This window comes from Ammospiza nelsoni, chromosome 27, assembly GCF_027579445.1.
Source record: "Ammospiza nelsoni isolate bAmmNel1 chromosome 27, bAmmNel1.pri, whole genome shotgun sequence".
In the NCBI taxonomy this organism is placed as follows: Eukaryota; Metazoa; Chordata; class Aves; order Passeriformes; family Passerellidae; genus Ammospiza; species Ammospiza nelsoni.
This window is the reverse complement of record NC_080659.1, coordinates 1,066,282-1,090,315: the sequence shown is the minus strand read 5'-3', so window position 1 is coordinate 1,090,315 and position 24,034 is coordinate 1,066,282. Positions and strand designations below refer to the sequence as shown.

At 44.6% G+C, this 24,034-nt stretch overlaps 1 protein-coding gene across 2 annotated transcripts in view; it reads left to right on the top strand.

Moving 5' to 3' along the window:
- LOC132084650 (ceramide synthase 4-like) overlaps positions 1–24,034 on the top strand; it is a 45,234-nt gene that overhangs the window by 15,631 nt on the left and 5,569 nt on the right. For both annotated transcript variants that reach the window (XM_059489861.1, XM_059489862.1), the window contains exons 2-6: positions 5,537–5,710; positions 12,821–12,938; positions 15,321–15,439; positions 17,521–17,578; positions 19,989–20,039. In XM_059489861.1, coding sequence (XP_059345844.1) covers positions 5,538–5,710; positions 12,821–12,938; positions 15,321–15,439; positions 17,521–17,578; positions 19,989–20,039 — 519 coding nt within the window. In that variant the 5' untranslated portion in view covers position 5,537. The remainder of the gene's footprint in view (positions 1–5,536; positions 5,711–12,820; positions 12,939–15,320; positions 15,440–17,520; positions 17,579–19,988; positions 20,040–24,034) is intronic.

Sequence of the window (24,034 nt, the reverse complement as noted above, 5' to 3'; positions counted from 1 at the left end):
TTGAAAAGCTTAATGCATTCCCTTCAGGCAGGTGACTCTAACTAACTAATCTCCATCTCAGTGTGCTGAAAGTAATGCTACATGTAACTAAAATTTTTGGACCAAAGATTTTTTATCCATAAATTTTACAAAGTCTTTAGTGATTTTTTATCTATAAATTTTACCAAGTCTTGATATATATTAGAAGAAATGTATAAAAGATTTTACCAGAAAAAAAGAAAAAAAGAAGCAAAAATTATCCTAGAACTATAATACTATAAAACCAGTATTGTGATCATTAGTGTGAAAGTTTAAAACAAGAAAAATCCTTGGAGATGGAGATTAAGATATTAAATATAATTTGGGTGTTCAAAAGATAGCCTGCGCTATGTTAGTCAGAGCTTTATTTGATAAAATTATTTATTTCCGCCTAAAAGAGACATGGTAATTTTCATGTCTAAACTAGTATCTTCTCTTGGGTTGCTCTAACAAGTAGTTTTAGTTGAAGACATCAGGATTATGGGAAGTATCAAACAAGAAACTGCCTAGAAAAGCTATCGGGAGAGAATTTACTCATGGAGTTCTTGGCTAATTGATTTCTTAGCAAAATGAGTTAAAGGTTCAAATGCATAATAGGCAATGGAAACTCAAATTTAGGCAATATGGACCAGAGTAGCGCAGGAACGCAATGGCTCCAAATTCCAGTTTGAAATAACAGGAACCTTTAGAACTATACAGAGGACTTTGTTTCTCAACCCCAGTTTCTCGGGAAGATAGGACAAGCCTCTCCATTTTGGTCTCCAGCATATCAAGATTGAGGAGGCTTTTTTGGTTTACTTTAGCCTCAACCCCATGGAAAAATAAAGCAGCTTGACTCGAGAAGCAGCGTAACTGCATCCTTGTGGTGGTGTGCTCCCCACTGAGTGGTGGTTTCCCCGTGGCAGTGCTGTGCTGCAGGGGATATTTGCATCCTGGGAAAACTGGCCCTACCAGGAAGGCTCTGCAGGAATCCCTGGGCTGCTCCGGCAGCCGGGCCATTCACGTGGGGCTGCAATTAAACTAATAAGACTTGGCTGACCTAAATGGCTTGGCCCAGAGCCACTGCAGGGATGTTTGTACCTTTGGCATGGTTCACCCACAAACCTGTGTAATCCACCTGCAGACAATGGCCCACGCCTGCTGTAATTGAGCACTCAAAGGCCTCTGCAGCCAGTTCTTTCCAAGATGTGTAAGCTGTTTCTCTCTGTTTCGTCTCCACCCTTATCTGCTATAGTCACTCATGTAAATTTATATGAATATTTGTGTACCTATATATTAATGTTTTTCTTGGGAATGGAGTCTGTAAGTGAAGCAAGAGAGTAACTCTTTGAAGATGTAAGCAACAGTTACCATTGCCTGGGTAAACCTGCTTAGCCATTTTACCTGTGAGACGAGCAGTAACCTCCTTAGCTGGGTGTCCTGCTTCTTCTCAAGCAGTTCTGCTTCAAAAGCGAAACCAAGCACAAGCCTGGCCCTGCAGGGCTCAGTGAGTGGTGTTCTGTGGCTCGGGGGGGAGCCCTGCTGTGCTGCTCTGCTGCAGGCACTGCAGATGCAGCAATTCCTGCTCTCCTGGGAGCAGCCCAGCCAGCCCAACAGCAGAGACCTTTGCAATGCTGAGGATTCAGATGAAACCACTATGTTCACAAAAACCAAAAAAGCAATCAACACCAGGAAAGGCAAGATTCAATAAAGTAAATACAGTGGATGAGGCCACTGGGCAGCAGAGTCCAGCTGCTTCAAGACCTTCTGGCTGTGTCACCTCAAAGGACCTCAGTGAATTCCCCCTTTCCAGTCTCCTCTTGGTGCACTATGGGCTCAGGAAGTGCTGATGGCTTGTCCTCCCTTACCCAATGGTGTAGCTGTGGTACTCCTCTGGTTTTGATTTCATCCTTACATGTACCTTTCTACAACCAACCTAAAGCTGTTCTTTCAGCATTTACTATTTTGTTGGTTGTTTGTGAAGTCCTTATGTTGATCTGTCCAGTGTTTCCCAGTGCTGTTTGTTATCTCTGCTCTTGCTGAGCTCTGTGTGAGGGGGTGTCTTCTCTGTCAGACCTGTGTTCAGAGCTGAAGAGCTTGGTTCTGCATGTTCAAAAGCTACACTGCAGGATAGGTGCAGTGTGAGTGCAGGATAGGTGCTGTGTGAAGTGTAAAGAACTGAGAAAGAATGGGCCCACTTACACTTTTCTGTGGGTGCTCAAAGGGCCTTTTAGACACACCATTGTCTTCAGCTTTCCAGCAGCCTTGACTTGAGAATTTGACCTGTATAAATTGCAAAAGATATATGTGTTGCTTCATGTAGTACCCTGTTCTGTATTTTTGGTTTTTTGTATTTTTTGCTCTGTATTTTCTGCAATGTGTAAAGACTGCAGCAAAGATGAAGAACTATTCCATGAGGGTGATCCTGCCTATCTGTGTTTTGCACATGAGAGTCAATTAGGTACTGGCTATTTGCTTCCTTAGCACACTGAATCTATATATCCCCCCTAAGCAAATTGGACATCTATTTTATATTCTCCTACAGAGTTCAGCTGCTGTTCTCTACCAGTTGTGGTTTTGTGTTGCTGCCAGATATAGACAGTTCTGGAGGGAGAATGTGGGAATGTGTAGCTGCAAAGCTGGCTGTGAAGGCAGCATTCCTCAGCATGCCTTCTGTCTGCACAGTGGGAAAACCTACTGAAGAAATGGGTTTTGAAGAGCTGGGCCAAGGAGGAAGTGTAATTTTCCCCTGGAGTTCTCCTAGGTATTCCTAATGCTTTTCCCAACTGGAGCTCAGATTTTTAACAGCTGAGAAAGTTTACCAACATTTTGAGGTTGGTATGTTCGATGCCTGTAAAGTTCTTTGCAATTCAGACACCTCACTGGTTATCTGGCTCTCCAGGCTGGTGTCCAGTGCTGAAGTGCACAAATTGTTTTGGTGTGGTGTCACCATGCTCCGTGGTCACAGGATGTTGAATTCATCGCAGGCTAAGGCCATATACAGTTTGCTTCTACACAAACACATTTTTTCTCTAAAAAATGCAAACTCTTATGGAGAAACCTGGGTTCACACAGTCTGTAGGAAGTTTGGTGACATCCTGAATAAATGGTTCCCAAGGCCTGGGGGTTCAGCAGAGCCACCCTGTCCCATGGCACAGGGCTGTGTCACCCGGAGGAGCTGTAGCATGTGTACTGAGCAGTCTGCAGAGCTTTTTGTGGCAGGTGTGGATGTGAGCTTCAGCCAGCTCTGTCACCAGGAGCCATCACCAACCCCCATGGTCCAGGTGCTTTTGCTGGAGCACTAAAGGCAAAGGAAGCTGTCCCAAGGGATCCACAGCCCTGCCAGAGGAACAGGGTTGGTAGCAAATGTTCCCACCTCTAAACAGCCTCGGTGGGGACAGGCCCTGAGAGCTGCAGACACTCGAGATTTGGCAGGCAATTAGAAAACTGCTGCATCCTGCTTGTCAGGCTCTTAAAACAGGATTTGAAGGCTCTATAAACCCTCTGTATCTCCATTTAGTGGAGATGTGCCAGCAGTTTTTGTCCAGGTATTGTCTGGAAGAAGAGCTAGAAGAAGGAGTGGAGAGCAGCCTGGAAGTGGTGTCAAAACTGCAGTTTCGAGAGGCCCAGGAGCTACACCAGAAAGAAAATACTGTTGATTATTGTCAAACTGAACTCTAGTAAAAACCTGGATGTTCTTTTCAGTGCTAGTGAAGCCATACGTCCACTTCTTTTGGTTGCAGTTCTTCAGTATGTCAGGTTTTTGATTTTTAGGAAGATTTTTATGCTGGGGGTTTTACTATGAAAAGCTGAAATCAGGCAGTGCACAGTGGAGGAGAAGAATGCATTTTTCATAAGATGGTTTTCCTTTTTCTTTGGGGAAAAAGGGAAATGTTTTCCTCCTTTCTATATAAATATATAAATTCTATATATTATATATATTTTTCTATAAGTGATTAGAAAGTTTGCATCCACTTACTATCAATTACGCATGTATTTTTAACCAGGTTTGTCCTCAAACCAAATTGGATGTGCATGTGCCAGGAGAAATGAGTCAAATCTGAAGAAATAGCATCCTCTCCTTCCCTGTTGTAGTCAGATCAAAAGAAACATTGAGGGGAATAGTAAAGTCCAAATCAAGGAAAGATGTCACATTTCCTTCCAGTGCCTGAAGGGGGCCCACAAGAAAGATGGAGAGATACTTTTTACAAGGGCTTGGAGGGATTGGACATGGAGGAATGCCTTCAAACTGAGAGACAGTAGGTCTAGATGGGATCTTGGGCAGGAATTTTCCCTGGCAGGGTAGGAGGCCCTGGCACAGGGTGCCCAGAGCAGCTGGGGCTGCCCCTGGATCCCTGGCAGTGCCCAGGTCAGGCTGGGCAGGGCTGGGAGCAGCCTGGGACAGTGGGAGGTGTCCCTGCCATGGAGGGGTGGGATGAAATTCAAGGTCCTATCTAACCCAATCCATTCTATGACTCCATGGCTGTGATTCAGAAAATATCCCTCAGATACCAAAATTGTAGAATGAGTTTAACAGAGAAATTGCATCAGAATTGAAGATATCTTCAAAATAAAATGACTGATTAATTTTTGATTTGATAGACAGTTCTTGCAGAAAATAGGCCAGGCCTTGGGACTGTGCTTGAAGAGAAGCTTTATAATACTTGGCCAGACACTTAAATTGTATGCTTTTTCCCTAGTTACCTAAGGTGGCATTTCCTGTGCAGTGTGCTGATTATCTCAAGGGGCATTTCATTCACATTTCCTTCTTCTGTGCTTACACAGAGTTTGTTTGACTTCAGAGCTTGTGTTTAGGATGTTGGTTGTTACCAGCTAAGAATGAGCAATGTGTATTGGAGGGTGGTGCAGCTCATATTTCTGTATGAGGTAGAGTTATCTAGAAACAGTGTTTGTGTGTTGAATTGTCACATCAACATTCTGCTGTCCATTTTGCTGCTAAATTCACTGATCATGTATGTAGATTCTACATTCAAGCATAGTCTTTAAAATTACATTAAGAACACAGCACAAAATCCACCTAGCACAAAAATTCTTACCTGAAGTACCTTCCTTAATAATTCAAAGCAAAAAGTTGATTTCTTTTCTTTTACAAGGCAAAGTCTCAGAATAATAATGCACACACACACACACACACACAAAATGGAATTACAATCTGTAAATAGAATCAAATAAATGCAAAACATCAAAAACTGCAAAATAAGGATACATACATAAAAAGTAGAGCAGACTTCCCACATCCCCACAATACCAAGCTGTAGAGAGGAATCCCGAATGGAGAAGTTTGGCACTAATACTCTGTTGAATTCTGAGGCACTTTTCTCCATTTTACCCGTTTTGGTTCGGTGCCAGGAGTCAGCATTTCCCAAGCACACAATCAGGATCTGTGAACAGGTTATCAGTTCTTTGGGCAGTCCCACAGCCAGATGCCACCTCAGCAAGGGTGTAATCCTTGCTTGGCTTGTGCTGACAGGTTTCCTGTGTGCAGGGCTCACTCAGTTCTGGTCTCTCCTCCTTCCAGGATGGCTCGCTCTCTGTATGAGTGGCTGTGGCAGCACGAGTTCTGGCTGCCCCCAGGAATCACCTGGGAGGACATGCAAGAGTCTGAAGACACGCATTACCCTCAGCCTCGTGATCTCCTGCTCAGCATCCCTTTTGCTTTAATCTTGGTAGTCATTCGGTGTGCCTTTGAAAGGTAAGTTATTTAATACTGTTCGTGGTTTCTTAGGTACAATGGGAGCAGTTTGGGTCCAAAAGCTGGCTTTATTGTCTGTGCCAGTGCATGACCGAAGAGATCCCCAGAGACTCCGTGTCACAGTGTGCTGGCATTTTTCAGCCCCTTCCTTTCAGCCCTGTGCACTGGCTAAAGAAGTGTGTTGAATGTAGAGCACAAACCCTGTCCTTAGGGTCTATTTGCAAGCACTGTGACTTTGTACACATTAAACAGATCAGTGTAGGTCAGGTTTATGTGTGTGTTTTGCTGGTTTGTGTGTGTTGCATGTTACTTGCTGTTTCTGGGTTGAGTGTGGCAGAAATCACGTTAACACTCCATCATGCAGTGAGGTCTCCTTTATCCTGGGTGATGGGGATCTGGAGTATTGCACTGCCAGACACACCTGAGCAAGGTGCATCAGGCTGGGCTGATTGCTGTGCCCCGGCCTCAGCCCTGCCTGCGCAGGGTGGGTGGCACTGACCCCGTGGGCTGCAGGGCACTGCTCTCCTCTGCACGGACAGATGTTTGCAGCTGCTGCCTCTGACCTGAGGCTGCTACAGACCCTTCAGTGCTGGGCTGCCAGGATTCCTGCTCCTCTCATTCTGCTACCAAATCTGCTTGTGGGGCTGCTTTTTGCAGACTCTGTGATATCATCCTCCAGTGCTGGCACAAGAAGTTACTCTGGCTCAAGAATCTTTCTGGCCAGAACCATTTGAATGTTTTTCACATTACACTTCAGCACAGAAAATTTGGGCCTTATGACAAAAGTATAGCAAGAAATCCTGCAGGTGTCACTAACTCTGAGCTTAATCATTAAAGTCCTGAACTGGTGCCATTGCTTCATACAGTTTGGTGAGTAGTTAATGTGGTTGGTGACACATGATTTGCTGGTGGAAAACAGATTTACTACAGCATTAACTGTTGATAAGACTGCAGAGCAAGTCCCCTTCATGATTTTGACTACACTTTAAAGTGGTTTTCAGTATATTCAAAACACAGTATTCTTAGTAGCTCTCTGAAGAGGTAATAATTTGAAATCTTCAGTGGTTTTAAGTTTAGAAAGAGGGGGAAACGACAATTTAAAAAAGCGTTTTATCATTCTCTTTTGAAAAGTGAGTGCACAACAAAATGGAAATGGGCTTTTCTGTAGACTAGAAGGATGTTTCTTCTGCAGATTCTCTGTGACACAAGGGTAGCTTGGAAAAACGTATAGAAGTTGAAATGATTCAGAGCTCTCCTATAAGAATGCTTTTATCTAAAAATACTGGCTGTGAGTTGGGGTATTTTATTAAAACTAAATGTGTGAATAATTACTGAAATAATCATTTTAGGATGATACAAGATTGGAATTAAAATATCTTCTTTGTAAACAATATGTTCAGTGTAAATTCCATGGATTTTGTCCTCCACTTTCCTGGGTACAGGGCATCTTGGTTACCTCTATTCCTGTGGAAACCAAGGTGCTCTAGGTAGCCATTAAAACACAAGTGACTCACATTTCTTTCCTGCTGGTGCAGAGACCTGGCTGGATTCCTGCTCCTGCTGGTGGGTGACACAGATGTTCTTCTGGTGCGGAGCTGGAAATGGGGAATGGAAATTGGAATGCCACCAATGCCACTGGTGGCAGTTTATGGCTCCCCATGCAAGACATGGCCAGGATGGAGGAGCCCAGCTCTTCCCTGTGGTGGCTCCTGACAGGACGTGAAGCAGTGGGCACAAGCAGAAATGCAGGATGCTCCATCTGCACACACAGAAACTCTGTTCTTACTGTGACAGTGGTCAAACATTGGAACAGCTTCCCCAGAGAGGGAAGGAGTCTGCACGGGCAGAGATCCACAACACAACACACAGCCCAGGCAGCTGCAGGAGCAGCAGAGCTGGGCTGGGCCATCTCCAGAGCCCCTTCCAGCATCTCTGCTTCTGTGCTTCTGCCACCCTGTCCCTTTATTTGCCTACCTCCTGCCACACCACTCCCAGTCAATCTAAATATCTTTTTCATCTGCTTTTAGATGCCGATGGCCAAGTAAAAAGATTTTTTCTTTCCCATCCAAGTGCTGCCTCAGCTGGGAGTGTTTCCACAGGCCTGGTCCTACTCATTAATTTTAAAGCTGTTTTGATTCACAAACTTCATTAAATTAAAGCTGCATGTCACACCCTTGAAAAAGATAACATCACAAGCCCATTTTACAGGTCCAGGAAACCTGTAATCATAGCACTATTTTACCTATGCAAATTACAAGCCGGTGTTCTGAGCTGTATTCTTGTTTGTCCTAACTCTGCAGTAATTTATTTCAGCATGACTTTTTCTCATTCTGAATCATTACTGTTTCACATCCAGTTCATCCTGGAGAAGAAATCTTCCCCTGGGAAGGTGAGGTGTGAATCCAGCCCTCAGTTTCTCCATTGCCTTATCTGTATCTTTAAACAGTGGCACTGGCCCTGTTTAAAATAATTTACGCCAAGTTTGAGAACTACAGAAGGAAATGTTTATTTCTCGTTTTCTGTGTAGATAACCCTGACTGTATATCTTTGGACATCCAGTCTGCAGATTGAAATGAGTGACTGTAACTAGAGACAGGTTTGGGGTTAGTGGCTGTAGCTTGCCCTGTGGCAATTTATTCTACCTTCAGCCACCACCAGCTATTACCTGCAACTCTGCATTGGGTGCCAAGTTTTTCTCTCTCTAGATAGTTCCTGGTGGTGTCTGCTTTGGGATTTCAGACATGTTATAATGTGATTCATGTGATTTAACTGTCAGAACTCCAGGTAAAAAATTAGAGGCAGGGGAAGTCTGGAGGATTTTCTGCAGTGTGCCATCATTGGCCACATCAGCCACTGTGCTGGGACCAATTGTTTCATCCTTTTTTTTAGGCATTAAACTTGTGAAAGGATGGATTTCCCTCTCCTTTGCACCAGCTGGCTGAACTGAGGAAAACTGAGCCAGCAAGGTCCGTCCCAGAGGCAGCGATGCTGGGGATGAGGTGGTGGCTTGGGAAGAGGAGCTGGGTGTGCCTGGCAGAGCTCAGGAGGTTGTGGGTGCAGCCCTGGGGGAGAAGAAACAGCTCACGGTTGTGAAGCAACTCCCCTGCGAGCTGGTTTGTGCTGAGGAAGGTGGGAAACGGTGGATTCAGGGCTGGAGAGTAGAAATCCCATTTCTGCTGCAGTGCTGAGCTGTGCCACAGTACTGAGGCAGGAACTGGGGGAAGCAGTTAATGATGTCCTAAGAAAAGAGAGGACCTAGAACTTGGGAAGCTCCCCTGTTCCTTTAATGTTTCCAGATTGCACTTCTGAGTAGGAGATACGTCCTGCAACCAGAACTTGGAGCTTGGTTTTACTTAGCAGAACTTTTCCCTGGGCGTAGTCCTGCAAGGATGTTGGCTACTCTTCTAGTTATGTAATGTTTAAGACCATTTCTGTAAAAATTAAGTTCTTGGAAAGCTATGATATTGAAGGAATATTGTAAAGTGTTTCTTGCCTGCATGGTTAGTAAAATGTGGTAACTAAAGTCCTTTGAGAAATAGTAAAGCCATTGAAAACCAGACTTTACATACAATTTTTGATTTGTCCGACTTGGGGTTTGTCCAGGAATTTTTGGGTGTTGAGCAATTGAAAGGAATTGTCAGAGAATTTGAATCCACACAGGTCCCAGATTTCACTAGAAGAGGATTTTAGTCAGAAATACTCGGTCTCTTTGTGGGAGGGTGGTGCCAGGATGTGAGCCATATGTTGTACATTTAAAGAAATGGACACTCTTGATCAGCCTGGAACAGATACTTGAACTCAAAACCAGAAAAAGGAAAGGACACAAATTCTGAATATTTTATTTAGAAATGCATCTTTGTAAAGTTTATTTTGCATAGAGACTTTTGTTGTTGATCAGTAATAGGAAGGATCTGAAAACAATTTCCTGTTAAGGTGTTACAGGCAGGGCTTGGTGCAAGGATGCGGCAAAAGAAGTGAAAATGGGCCTGAGTCAGTTTGAGCAGCAGCACTGTAGTGAATCCAGGCCTTGTATGAAATGGAGCAGTCAGTTTAACTGGTGTGAAACATTCTCCTGAGAGCAGGAGAAGGCAGAGACTACACCAGGAGCACAGCAATAGCCCTCTGCCAAAGGAAAGCAGGAGGCCAAAAGAGACTGTGCAGTTCAAAGAACAGAAGTTCAGATTGCTGCTGTGACTGGTTCTGCATTTCTTAGTACTTGAAGGTATTTGCAAGTGGCACCCTTATAAATAATATTTTAAAAACCCACCTCCAAAGTCAAATATTTCTTTTACCTCACACTAGCTCTGAAAGCCTCTGCAGAAGGAGTGGAGCCCACTTTTGAAAGGTGGGAGAGTTTAAGCCCATTCATGATAAATCCACTTAGTTTCAGCTTCAGGAGGTTTTGCACAAGACAGCTTGTTCTGTGATTACTTAATAAAGTGCCTTGGTGAGACCTCTGCCATGTAAAACATGGAGTGAGATGTGCTCACTGATGGAGCAGCAGGCTGGTGATGAGAATCATCTCCCTGGCTGTGTCTGACTCTGAGAGGAGACAGTTTAGTCCTCAGATTTACCCTTTTGTCCTGCAGAGAGCTGATACAGTGCCATGGTGAGGCATCTCTGCCACTGAGATGACATATCTGTGATGTTGAAATCAGTACAAGCATCATCCTTTCAGGGCTGTGCTTGGAACAGGGCTGAACTGAGAACTGAGTCAGAGCATACAGCCAACACATGCAAATGTCCCTTAGGAAGAATTTCAGGCTTTGTTTTCCCAATGATGTTCATAAAAGTAGGATTGGTTCCATAAATCATGGGTAAACTCAAAACCTGAATAACAAAGTAATTGTAACTGGTTACACCCTGACTTCATCCACTGCAAGTGGCTTGTTTCTGTTACAGAGAGATTTTATGCCACAACCTTAAGAAATCATCAGAAAATACAGAGAAGTCAGGGATTAAACAAAATTAAGAAAATTTTCAGGATACTTTTCAGTAAAATAAATTTGTTGGCAAACTGCATTGACACCTGACATTCTCTTTGTTTAATGTATCTGGAAACTGTCATACATTGCAGTTCCCAATATGGCCTGAGAAGAAGTGGCAATAAGGCAGTTTTCAACAATATAATTTATTACATCTTCCTCTTCAGAGGTGCTTATGTTGATGCCTGTTCTTTGAAATAGAAAGATCAGGCCCATGTTTAATGTAAGAACCAAGATTTAGTGCAGAGCTTAAGGTGGATGTTTTCCCAACTTCAGAGGAGTTATGGATACTGCTGAAATACTGTGTTATTGTTCTTAGCACAGGACCTGCTGGTCCAGTGTCACTCTTATTAAACCAATCACTTCATATCCAAAAAAAGTCATTAGATGTACCTAAAACGTTTATTGAGAGCAGTCAGAGCCAAACCCCAGAATTCCCAGTGATGATTATATTCCTTTGCCACCCAGCAGCAGTGCCTGAGTGCTGCTAAATTTCACTGAAACTGGTTAATGCTTCCCCATGTTTTTGTGATCACTATGTGTCTTGTTGCCAGCAAGCACACTTAGCCCTGGCCCTTCTTTTATGGTAGAAACATGTAATTTCTGTTGGCCTTGGTACATCTTTGAATGTTCCTATAGCCAGTAATGCCAAAGGAATTTCCCAAAGATAATGACAAAGAACAATTGATACACAGGCAGGTGGGTTGGCTGTGCAAAAGAAAAGTGAGAGCTGTTATATGAGTGAGTAAATGTGTACCCATCCTGTGGTTTAACTGAAGTTACAGCATTCCTTAGGTAGGGGGTCTTTTATAAATTTTTTTTTAATGTTTGATAAATAAATTCAGAAATGAGTTCTTGAAAAGAAAACTTCTGAAAGACCCATCTGGAGGATTCTAGACCTGAAATGGTCCCTAAAGATATAAGCTCTATTACTAGCAGAAACCACAGGTAACCACACCAGACCATCACAACCATAAATATATCCCATACTATTTTGAAGTAGAACACCTTTAAGCACCTGAACAGTGAAATAGCTTTTGCAGCTTTTTTTAACCAAAGTGAAAGGAAAAAAATCTTCTTCTGTGTCCAAATCATTGGGGAGAATGGATCAGAGGACCTGCCTGGGCATCAGGAGTGACCAGGCAGAGCAGGTGTGGGCTCAGCACTCGCTGCCTCTGCTTGGGGCTGTCAGCTCAAACAGCTTCAGCCCCAGTTTGCAGTAACACAGAGACCCTTCCCCAGGGGCAGTGCGTAAAAGGCACCAATTAATAAGAACAGATAATTCTTGAGAAATTAAAGTAAAATTCAGATTATTTGGAAATTTAAAAAAATTGTTTGACAAGTTTCCTCTTTTTGCAGCATTTATGCAGGATCTCACTTAACCTTCAATGAGGATGTTTTCTGATGCTGGGGTAGAGAAGAGTGTTGGTAGTAGAGGAGTTGAGTTGTTGAGCACAGGAATTCTCTGAACAGCTTTCCTTGGATAACTTTTTTCTATTTATGTAGGGTTTTGTTTGTTTTGTTGTTTGTGTTTTTTTGTTGTTGTTGTTGTTTATTTCTTTATTTCTTCACTGTGAAAGACTGAAGATGCACAGCTGGTAACTGTGTTTGATTTATATTAGGAAACATGGGGGTAAGTTACTCCAGGAAAGACCAAATGGCTTTCTGTTTCAGCAGGACATTTCTTCTGCATTAAAAATACACCTCTGGCAGAGCCTCCCTCCTGGTCCTGAGCCTAGGCCTCGGTTCAGGTGAATGCCATGTATGCTCCATGCTCTAGATCAAGCAGGGAGCAACATTTAGGCCTTATCACCAGTGTGGTACTCCCCATCAGCTGCAAGGATGCCAGAGGCCCGTGACTGGTGATTCAGAAGCTGACAAAGCAGGATATTGCATTTGCCAACCTCATGTAATTTTGAATATCACAGCACAGAGCTCAGAGCAGTAGGGTGCAAGTCCAACAGTTTCTACTGTAAGTTTGTGATTTTACCTGCTCAACATAATACTCATATTTAGATTCACATGTGGGATGCAGCTGTTATTTACTGCACCGTGTTTTAACAGTGCTGCAAAATCAGAAATCACTGTACTACTTTTGGCTGACCCTTTATGTTTCCTTTTGCAGAGCCATAGCCCTGCCCCTCAGTGCCAAATTGGGTGTGAGAGACAAGCAGAGACCAAAAGCTCAGCCCAACCCTGTGCTGGAAACATTCTATAGCACACGCTGCAAGAACCCTAAAGAGGTGAGTCCCTTCTTCCTTTGCTTTCCTGTAGATTTAGTGTCTTTAGCCAAAGAAAATCCCATTTGGAATCCTGAGGTTTAGCAATGCCGTTCCTGTCTGGAAGCTCGAGAAAGGGAGCACTGTGGCCCTGGTTAGCTCCAGGAGGGTCCTGCTGCCATTGATGCCATCAGCCCTGAGCAGTGGCAGCTCCTGTCCCTGCTCACCCACACCCAGCACAGGCTGCAGCACTGGGGGCTCTGCCTGAGCAACAAGGACTCCTTCTCACTGCCAGGGTGCCCAGGGGGCTGGGGAATTTATATCCTTGGGAAAACTCAAAGCTCTCTGGACATGGTCCTTGACACCTGGCTGCAGGCAGCTCCATTTGAGCAGGGCCCATTGGATGAGATGATTCCCATGGTCCCTTCCTGCCCCAGCCGTTCTGTGATGGCCTCTTTTCATACACTGGCAAATCCTGAAAACAATCAGCTCCCTTGAGCTCCCACATTGCCAATCCCTGCAGCTCAGCCCTCGTGTCTTGCTTGATCTCCCAGTCCTAGACTGGGTCTGGGTTCTGTTGCCATGCAATCCCTGAGATTGAGATTGGCCTTGCAAGAAGCCAAAGTCTTGGCCATCATCACAGAGATTGGGAGGGGCTTCAGAAACCTGCTAACACAACTGGTGGGTAGTTTTCCCCTGAGGGGTAAGAAAAGTGTTTTTCAAGAAATTGACAAGATGACCCAGAGTTATAATGGCTGCTGCTGATGGAAAAAACCACTAGCGGGATTATGATTTTTCAGGCAATATTAGAATTCAGCCTGGTCAGGGAAGTCCCTGAGTGTGAACTCTGTTGTAGGGAAATCAATCTGATTTTATTTCAGCTTGTTTTTATAGACTTTCTCTTGGCCTCAAAGCAACAGCTGTGAACTCTTACAGAGGATGGGTGAGTAGGGTGCTCACCATGGGTTCCATTCCCAAGGAACAATCCTGCTCCAAACACATTGCTTCACCAAGGCTATTGCAGCATGGTTTTGCTGCAGTGGGGCATGAGGAGCCCCAGGATATGCAGTACCAAGTTAGAAATAAAGGAGAAGAGGCTAAAATTAAAATGCAGGCATTGATCTGGGTAGTGCAGCCAGCCCATCTCTGCAGCAGTGAGAAGGAGTGTTCTGAGGGACACTTATCAGTGGTTGACCTTCCTCTTGCCTTTCTGTCCCCAAAATCTAGACATTTCTCAGTGTAACTGCTGCTGTGTCAGAGATCTAACTCAAGGCCTGGCTTTGCCAGCAGGTTTTTCCTGTGGCTCTTCCTGCACCCCTGTTGCACTAAGTGGTGCTTTTCCCCAGCAGATCTGGGACACTGGCACAGACCCTCACCATGCGACAGCAGTGTGAGGTGAAGCAGGAGCTGCTGCTCGGCTCTCTCCCCTCGCTGGGTGCACCTCAGCCAGTCTGCTGCTCCCTTCCCCTCCCAGGAGCTCTCACGCCACTGCTCAGAGGCAGCTTTTACTTGTCCAGTACAATGTGAGATTTTGCAGTTCTTGGCAGCCATTTCTCGGGAGAATTCCACATGATGGAGCAGTTAGAGAATGTAAATTAGCATCTCCATTTGTCTCCACCTCCAGAAAAGGGCTCATAAAACAGCACATTTGAAAGCAGCATATCTGAAAATTGGTAATCAACTTATTTTTGTACAGCATGCTTAAAGTATGTAGGCCAGTCTCACATGATACTAATTCAGGTAAATGCATTCCATGAAAAACTATTGCTTTACTTAAAAAATAAGGTTATCCATGATGACACCTCCTAGTAGGAATATAAAACATGACAAACTCTTAACAGCCTAAGGACAAGAAGGAAGGTAATTGCAGGATTTCTGTGAGTTATATATTGAAGAATTGCCCCTAACAGGTTTACTGCAAGAGGAGAATATCCAGTAGGAAAATGATGTTGCCTCTGCTTATGACATCCACCGTGATACTGTGTCAGAATTGCTGAGAGGTGTGACAAGGTTCAGTGCAGAACCATAAAATAGGATTTAAGCTGCAGTGATCTTTATTGGAGTGACCGATTTTAAGGATTTGATCCCTGAAGACAGGGTGAGGAAGTGATTAGGCTACAAAATCATGTGAGGGGACAAGACCAGTTTAAAAATGGGGAAGTTAACATAAAAATGAAAACTTTCAACATTAGTATTTATAACCAATTGATTAGAGGAGAATGGAAAGATTTTCTGCTAACCAAGATCTTTACACTGGGAGTGGACAGCTTTCAGAAAGATGCCTTGGCTTGAACAGACTTAGGCTGGCCAGGGGCCCCAGCTGGGCTCTGTGGTGGGCCAGATGAGATAATGCCCTGTCTGACCTCTGAATCTGGATCTGAGCCTGCTGCCTCTCCTCTTTTCCAGGGTGAGCTGCTCAGTTTAGCCAAGCAATGTGACCTGCCAGTGAGGAAGGTGGAGAAGTGGTTCCGGCACCGGAGGAACATGGACCGGCCCAGCCTGTCCAAGAAGTTCAGCGAGGCCTGGTGAGCAGGAGCACAAGCCATGAACCCAGGTTTTCATGGGAGCTGAGCTCCACAGGCAGCTCACTGCCTCCCCCTGCCCTCCATCCCTGTGCAGAGATCCCAGCTCCCCGTGTGCCCTCCATCCCTGTGCAGAGATCCCAGCTCCCTGTGTGCCCTCCATCCCTGTGCAGAGATCCCAGCTCCCCGTGTGCCCTCCATCCCTGTGCAGAGATCCCAGCTCCCTCCACAGAAAGCATCTTGGGTCTCCCTGACCCACCTGGCTCTGCTATTACTCTCTGCTGCTTCTCTGTTACAGAAACATTTCTTGCTTTTTCCCCTTATTTGCAATCCCAAATCTCCTTTTGCTGTTGTTCCTTTATTCCTTATCAGGCCCTTGTTTCTGACCTTTCCTGACTTCGTTACACTGGCATCCTGCTTTGACACACATTTGAAACTGAAACTCTCTGCTGTTTACATCTTAGTGCTTTGCTGTTGCTTCAGTTCCTATTATAAAGGCATCCTTTCTGTTGCCTTCCCCATAGTTTCCCTTTCTGCATAGATTCCTTCTGCTGCACCTTTTCTGCAACTATTTTGCACACTGTTGCTTTCAAAAGCTACAGGCAGCAGGCTGGATTGGATTCTGCTGTCGTTTTTCTTCAGCATCCTGGAAGTCACAAACCAGCATCCTTCCACTGGGGTGCAAGTTTGTGAGCAAAGAGCAAAAACTCCCTTGGAAACAACTGTGTGGAAATCCTCCTTGTTATGTGGAGGCACAAAATAAATTTCAGGACAGACAGATTTGCATGCCAGTCCTGGCTCAGCTTTCCACAGAAGAGGAGGGTTCTCCACAGGTTGGTTGGAACGCTTCATTTACAAGGGGCTGCTCTGCTATTTGTGTAAGGAATTGGGCTCCCCCAGGAAAGCCACATAAGCAAAAGAAATCATTAAATACCTGGAGTACTATCTATCTAAATAGTACTACACCTGGAGTTCATCTGTCTAAAAGTGTGTATCTGTATCCTTTGGGTAGGCATCAACTTTGGGCTCATCAGCATGTGCTCAATTTAACACTCCACCTGTAATTTGAAACCCCTGCATAAAAACCCTAATTCAAAAAGAAAAGGATGTGTATTATTTATTTCTAATATTCCATATAGTTACAAATATTTACAGAAACAGGGAATAAGGAGTTGTTTATTTATAAACAATGTTTATTCTCCCTCCATCTGGATGAAATATCAGCTCTCCCTGCACTTGTAGTAAATAGTAACAGTAAGTAGGAAACCGTAAATCCTTTTCTGCCTCAGCCCTCTGAGGATAGAGTCCTTCCCCTGGCCCTCTGTTGCCATGTGCAGTCTGTAGACAGAATGTCTCTCTGATGTGACACAGCAGCTTTACAGTTTATTTTTATCTTGGAATTCCTGGGGCTTTCATTGACAGGTGGAGTCTCTCAAAATGCAGTTATGTCTGAATTGTTATGGAGATTTTTGGAAATTAAAGGACTAGTTTAGACAGTTTTACTCCTTTTCATATTTCCTTTGGTTCATTTATTAATAACTTGTTTATTCAGTTGGGCTGAAATTCCTCCATTCCTTACTATGTGTGTGAATATTCGGGTGACCTGCCTCTGTCCACTGAACTGGGCAAACAGTTTGTTGTATTTCTGTGTGGGTTTAATGTTGGAAAGTCATTTCTGGCTCCTCACTGGGCCAAACATGACAGTAATTAGTTACTGTACATGATAACAAATTTAGCGGTCTGGATCTCCAAAGGCCTAGGAGAGAGATTGGCATTGTTTCACTTTTGGAAATGCATCTGCTACTGCTGGGAAGCTTTGGGATTATTCTCCTCAGAATTTTAGTCAGCAAGATTCTTGTGTCCTCTGCCATCTCTACAGCAAAGGAATTGCTCTTTGTGAAGTCTGTGAAATGTGCTGGTAAAATGCAAAGAGCTGGTCCTGTTTTGGTCAAACCTTGAACATACTAACATGTCTTTGCCTTATTAGTGTTTATAATTCTTTTAATTAGTGTGAGGATACACAGACTTGCAGCTCAGGGGTTAATGAATGGGATTCTAATGCCCTTTTTTTTGTTTGTTTGTAGCTGGAGATTTACATTTTACATCATTTCTTTCTTCACTGGACTCACTGTGCTGTATGATGTGAGTACACACACAGTCACCTGCTGTTCTCCCCAGCCAATGCCTGCAGGAATGGCAGAGTTTGTTGTCAAACATGCCTTTTCAGATCTTCTTCTAGAGGTTTTCCATACAGGTTGGTGTGTATCCCCTGCATAGCACACTTAGGAGGCTGCAGACATACTGGGCCATGCCTATTTTAAGGACTCCAGAACCAAGATGTTTCCTCTTCTTCTGGCAAAGCAGAAAGCAGTTGAGATTGTATAAAAGTAAATTTCTGTAGGGTAGGAGATAGAACACTTACCTAAGCTGGAAGCTGCAGGGCCTGTTTGTGTGTTGTACCTAATACCTCTTTAAGGCAAATAAATTTGGCTTCCTTTGGAGCATGGACTGCAATTTAATAATTGTATCTGCTAATTTTGTTTTCCTTACCCAGGATGTGATTGGTTGTGAGTTCTCTTCATACAATTTGTACTGCCTCATCAGGCAGAAGTGGTGACAGGAGCCGTGGGTGTGCTCTTGTCCCTGAGCTGTGGTCACTGAGCTGGGACTGGGGCAGTGGCCATTTGCTGCCTCTGTTTTCAAGGCTCCCCTGACTCTTTCGCTGTGCCTGGTTCCCTGGGTGAGATTTGCAAAAGTCTTCTGGTACAGTTTGATGAGTTAAGCGATGTAAAATGTGCACATCCCAAGGCAACAGGCACAAACTCTCCTTGTAACCTCTCATTGTAGCACCTGAAGGACTTCTAAGTTACACAGACTTTTAAGTCAGATTTTAAGGTACTCAAAAGTATGAGGAATAGAGGATGAGCTAGGTGAGGAGTGAAGGTATCTGCAGTGTTCTGTGGATCTGTACATCAAAGCAGAAGACTGTTCCTTGAGACCAGCTACTGAAATTTGGTCTGCATGATCTACTTAGCATTATACAAGAGCCCTATGGCAAGAAGGGACAAAATCATATTCTTCAGCATGTTGTCTGTCCATTATATGGATGAAATACCATTTTCACTTTTTGTGACCCATGTCTTTATTCAACACACATCTTACAATTTTCACAAAAAAGGGAGACATCCATCCTACAGATAGTGCCTCTAGATCCTGTAGAAAATATATTATTCTGTTACCTAAATTGTACTAAAATGACTACTTTAAAAAGAAGGACAAAGAATTAACATGACAAGTTATATATATACCTGTGAAATATATATATATATATAATATACTTGTGAAATTTTCTGACTTTCACAGGTTTATTTTGTAACCTGGGTAGCTTTTAAATGTGTGTTTGTTTTTGTGAAACTCACTTCTTTCTTTAGGAAAAAAACAAATGTTTAAATTCTGCATTAGTAGTTTTAGACTGGCAGCAAAAACCTCTGCATGTAAGTCAGTGAAACAGCCTGTAACAAAGGAAAGTTATCTTCCAGCAGGCCACTAGAAATCAGCTATATTTGCTGAGAATAGAGGAATTATGAAATTCAGGGATCTGGAGTTCCTTTCTAGCTTAGGTAAACAGTATGCCATAGTTGTTTGGTAGTTTTTGCTTTGTGCTTTCTGGTTCTATATCACACATCTCTCCTGCTTCTGCACATGTATTTGCTGTAAATTCTATTCCCAACCTCACTCCCAGTCAGCAGGAACCGTGTCTGTTCCAAATTACCCCTGCACCTAAAACCGCTGCCTCCTCTTTGCCTCTGTATCTCCCACACACCAGCAGTGCTCAGTGGGAAGAAGCAATGCTGCCTTCTTGCCTGAGCTCTGATACCTGGAACCCTGTAGAACTTAAAGAAAGTTACCCCCATAGGTGTGAGGCATTGCTGTGTTCTGTGAGCTCTGACCCAGCCTGGACACAGCTCCATGCAGGGAGGACTCTTGGGCACTGCAGTTGCCATGTTTCTATAAAGGTTTCAAAACTGCCAAGTTCCAAACTACCAATTTTATATTGAACAGAGCAGGATCTTTTCAGAGGTTCATTACTTAACAAACTGCAGCATAACCTTCACTGTTAAAGGAAAAAAACACATACTTGACACACCAGTTTTCAACCTTCTATCCACATTTAAGTGTTATTGTCTAAATCACAGGTATTCCTAATGAAATACTTGTAAGATTATTTTTAAATGTTCAGAACATCACCACCACCTCAAGCTTGTAGAAGATGGTAAAAAGTTGGAAGAAGTCTTCTCTGAGCTATTTTATTTGGAACAGTTAAATAGTGTGTGAGATTTCAGGCAAATAGCCACAATTTGGAAATGTCACAAGCAGATGCCAGTCCTTGTAGTGGAAATCTCTTGGCAATTGGATTCCAGACAGTGAGACCAGCTCTGCCTGTAATAAAAGACAGCAAAGTCTATAGTAGTAACAAACTAAAGGAATTAGACAACTGATAAGTAAAGAACTCCTCTGATATTCTCACATACGTGTTGCATTTTTATTGCAGAAGCCTTGGCTTTGGGACCATAGAGAGTGCTGGACAGGATATCCACAACAGGTGAGTCACACAAGAAGGAGAATTGCTGTTATCAGTCTTGTATTGTGTCTCTGTATTTTTTGAAAATCAAATTATAATAGTGACAAAAAGAGGACACTGAATTAAATTCAGACACAGAAGACCTAAGAATTCAAAGTCAGACCCTCATCTGGAGAGAACATCTTTGTACCTGGTCTCATCTAATGCAAGAGAAGATGAATTGGCAGAGCACTTTGTCACTACCAAGAGAAAATGAAGACTTTTGTTCCAGGGGTTTTGTCTGACAGTCAAAGCTAGAGCAAGACCCCTTGACTGTATATGGAGGTTGCAAACCCATAAAGAGAAAAGTAATGCCCAATTCTAACAGCATGAGGCACAGGAAATGTAATGGGACCAATGACTGAAGAGTGAGGCAGTGCCTTGGAGGATGAGTCTCTGAACAATCCAGTATTGCTTGAACACAAAAATTTTAGATGCAAGTCTGTAGTTCTGTGTAAAAATTAAACCATACAAACAAGTGGGGCTTGAATAGGAATGTAAGACTGCAAGGATCACTTGGCTCCCTCAGTCTCCTGCTCTGTACACTTGTGATCCATGTCTTGTCCAAACAATGGGAGCCTCCATAAGGGCACACTGTGATGGACTGACCCTGGCTGGCCACAGTGTGCCCACCGAGCCCATTTTTCTCTCCCCTCCTCAAATGGAAAGGGGAGAGAAAATATAGAAAAGGCTCATGGGTTGAGATAAGGACAGGGAGAGAGCATATCCAGTTGCCATCAAAGGTAAAACAGGCTTGACTTGGGGAAAAATTATTTTAATTTACTGTTAGTGAAATAAGAGTAGTTTAATAAGAAATAAACCCAAATCTTAAAAGCACCTTCCTGCACCCTTCCCTTCTTCCTGGGCTTAACTTCCCCCCCACATTCTGCACCTCCTCCCCTGCAGTGGTGCAGTGAGATGTGGAATGGGGGTTGTGGTCAGTCCATCACATCTTGTCTCTGCTGCTCCTTCCTCCTGTTCTGGAGCGGGGTTCTCCGGTGGGAGACAGCTCTCCATGAACCTCTCCACTGTGGGTCCTTCCCACAGGATGCACTCCACTAGGAATGGACTGCTCCATCCTGGGTCCAGCACAGGTCCACAGGTGCTGCCAGGAGCCTGTCCCAGCACAGGGTCTGCACAGGCTCAGAGCTTCCTTAGGCCACGTCCCCCTGCTCTAGTCAGGGCTCCTCCAGGGACTGCAGGTGGATTTCTGCTCCCTCCATGGGCTGCAGGGCACAGCCTGTATCACCATGGCCTGCTGAGGAGTCTCTGCTGCAGCACCAGGACCTCCTCCTCCTCCTCCTCCTCCTGCACTGACCTGAGGCTCTACAGAGCTGTATCTCATATTCTCACTCCTCTCTCCACACCACTCTTGCCCAGCAGTTTTTCCCATTCTTAAATGCATCGTCCTTGAGCTGCTGGCACTATCATTCATGGAGCCAGTGGCAGATCCATCTTGGAGGTGTCTGGAGCTGGCTCTGTTGGACAGGGGGCAGCTTCTGACTTGTCACAGAAGCCACCCCTGCCCTCACCCCTCTAGCAAAACCTTTCCATGTAAATCCAGTGCACACTCATTTTCCAACATTTGTAACAACCAGAAAAGACCAAAACCAGGGTTGGTCATGTCCCACTGGCAAAAAGCAAGTCAAGGACAAACCTGTGTATTAGCAGGAACAACAAATACATTAATTACAATTTCTACTAAACAGACCATGCCGTGTGCTACAGACAATGACAAAAGAAACACCAGTTCTCCCCAACAGTCTGATGTCTGGGGGAAAAAATAGCTTCTGATCCAGAGCTCCTGTTTGGATAACCTGGAGTGTGACCAGCACATACCAGCTCGGGAGATGTTCATATCCTCCCTGGAAGCCCCAGGGCATCCAGCTGTGCTTCCTCTTGTGGCCAGTTGCTGGTGCTGCAAAGGAAAACAAACTAGAATTTATGAAGGCCGTAAATAACCAGTTGGTATTAGGGAGCACGATACTTCATTCTCCTTTGAAAATGGTTGCAAAACCACTTTAGTCATAGTAATTATTAATCAAATAGATTCAGGTTTAAGGAGGTCATACAATGCAACAACAGCAAAAATTGCTTGTTAAGTAACAAAATCTTGCTGAGTGGGTCTAAGCTTTCTGTTTCCCAGCTGTAAAAGCTCAGATAATTTACCCAAAAGAATGTGAATTACATTTCCTGCTGGGGTTGGATTTTCCCCCCATTAGTTTGATTAAACTGGAAAATTTTTGACAGAGTGCAGGGTATCTGAAGCATCTTCAAGCCTAAAAAGGGAATGGTTTATTCAGCTACTCCTTCTCCACCATAATGAATTGGTTTATGTAGTTTTAAAAACAACTCTCTACTGTCTGCTCAGGAATCTGAATAATGTTGAAGAAATCCTAAAAATATTCACGGTCTTCATGGTGGTTCCCTAAATGTTTGACATGGTGTGGTAAAGTTGAATTTCCCCTGCTGTTTGATTTAATCTTGGCACATATGACATTTAGTAAGCAAGTGTGTTGTTCAGTTGAACTAATTCCCCCTGTAGCTGCGGGAGCCTGCGTTGTTGATTTGGTTGTAATATTGGGTTTTCGGTGCCTGTTTTTGGTAGCAGGGGGCTACAGAGGTGGCTTTTGTGAGAAGTTGCCAGAATCCTCCTCCATGTCCAGCAGAGCCAATCCCTGGTGGCTCCAAGTTGAATGTGCCACGGGCCAAGGCTGGGCCAATTACAAATAGTGGTAACACCTCTGTGATAACAGATTTAAAAAGAAAAAGTTATTGCACAGTTGTACTTGCAGCCAAAGAAGAGCAGGCTGAGAAATGGGAGAGGAACAGCTCTGCAGACACCAAGGTCAGTGGACAAGGAGGGATAGGAGGTGCTCCAGGCACCAGAGCTGAGGCTCCTCTGCAGGCTGTGCTGAGGACCAGGGTGAAGCAGCTGTGCCCCTGCAGCCCCTGGGGATCCATGGGGATGCAGAGATCCCGGGGGGACACAGAGAATCCACCCTCAGCCCGTGGGGATCCATGGGGATGCAGAGATCCCAGGGGGACACAGAGAATCCACCCTCAGCCCCTGGGGATCCATGGAGGTGCAGAGATCCTGGGGGATCACAGAGAATCCACCCTCAGCCCCTGGGGATCCATGGGGATGCAGAGATCCCAGGGGGACACAGAGAATCCACCCTCAGCCCGTGGGGATCCATGGAGGTGCAGAGATCCCCCACAGCCCCTGGGGATCCATGGGGATGCAGAGATCCTGGGGGATCACAGAGAATCCACCCTCAGCCCCTGGGGATCCATGGGGATGCAGAGATCCCCCCTCAGCCCCTGGGGATCCATGGGGGATGCAGAGATCCCAGGGGGACACAGAGAATCCACCCTCAGCCCCTGGGGATCCATGGAGGTGCAGAGATCCCCCACAGCCTGTGGAAGAGGAGCCCACATCCGAGCAGGGGGATGCCTGAGGAGGCTGTGGCCCCGTGGGAGGCCCGTGGGGAGAGGAGCCCTGCCCCTGTGCTGCAGCAGCCTGTCCTTGAGGGACTGCACCCCATAGAAGGGTGACCCACGCCGCAGCAGTTTGGGAAGGACTGTTCTCCGTGGGATGAGCTTATGTTGTGCCAGTTCACAGAGAGCTGTTGCCTGTGGGATGGACTCACACTGGAGAGGTTAACGAAGAGTTGTTTCCCATGGGAGGGACCCCACAGAGCAGCAGGGAAAGCATTCCTCTCCCTGAGCAGCAGGAGAAGCCATGGGTGATGAACTGATCATAACCCCCATTCCCATGTCCTTGCATAACTGGGGTTTGAGGTGGAGCTGGGAAGGAGGGAGGGGCAGGGGGAAAGGTGTTTCTAAGGGTTTATCTCACTTGTCATGATCATGCTCTGATTTTGTTAGCAATTAACTTAATTCATATCTCTAATTAGAGTCTGCTTTGTCCATGACTATATTTGATGAGCAATCTGTCCTGGTCCTTATCTCAA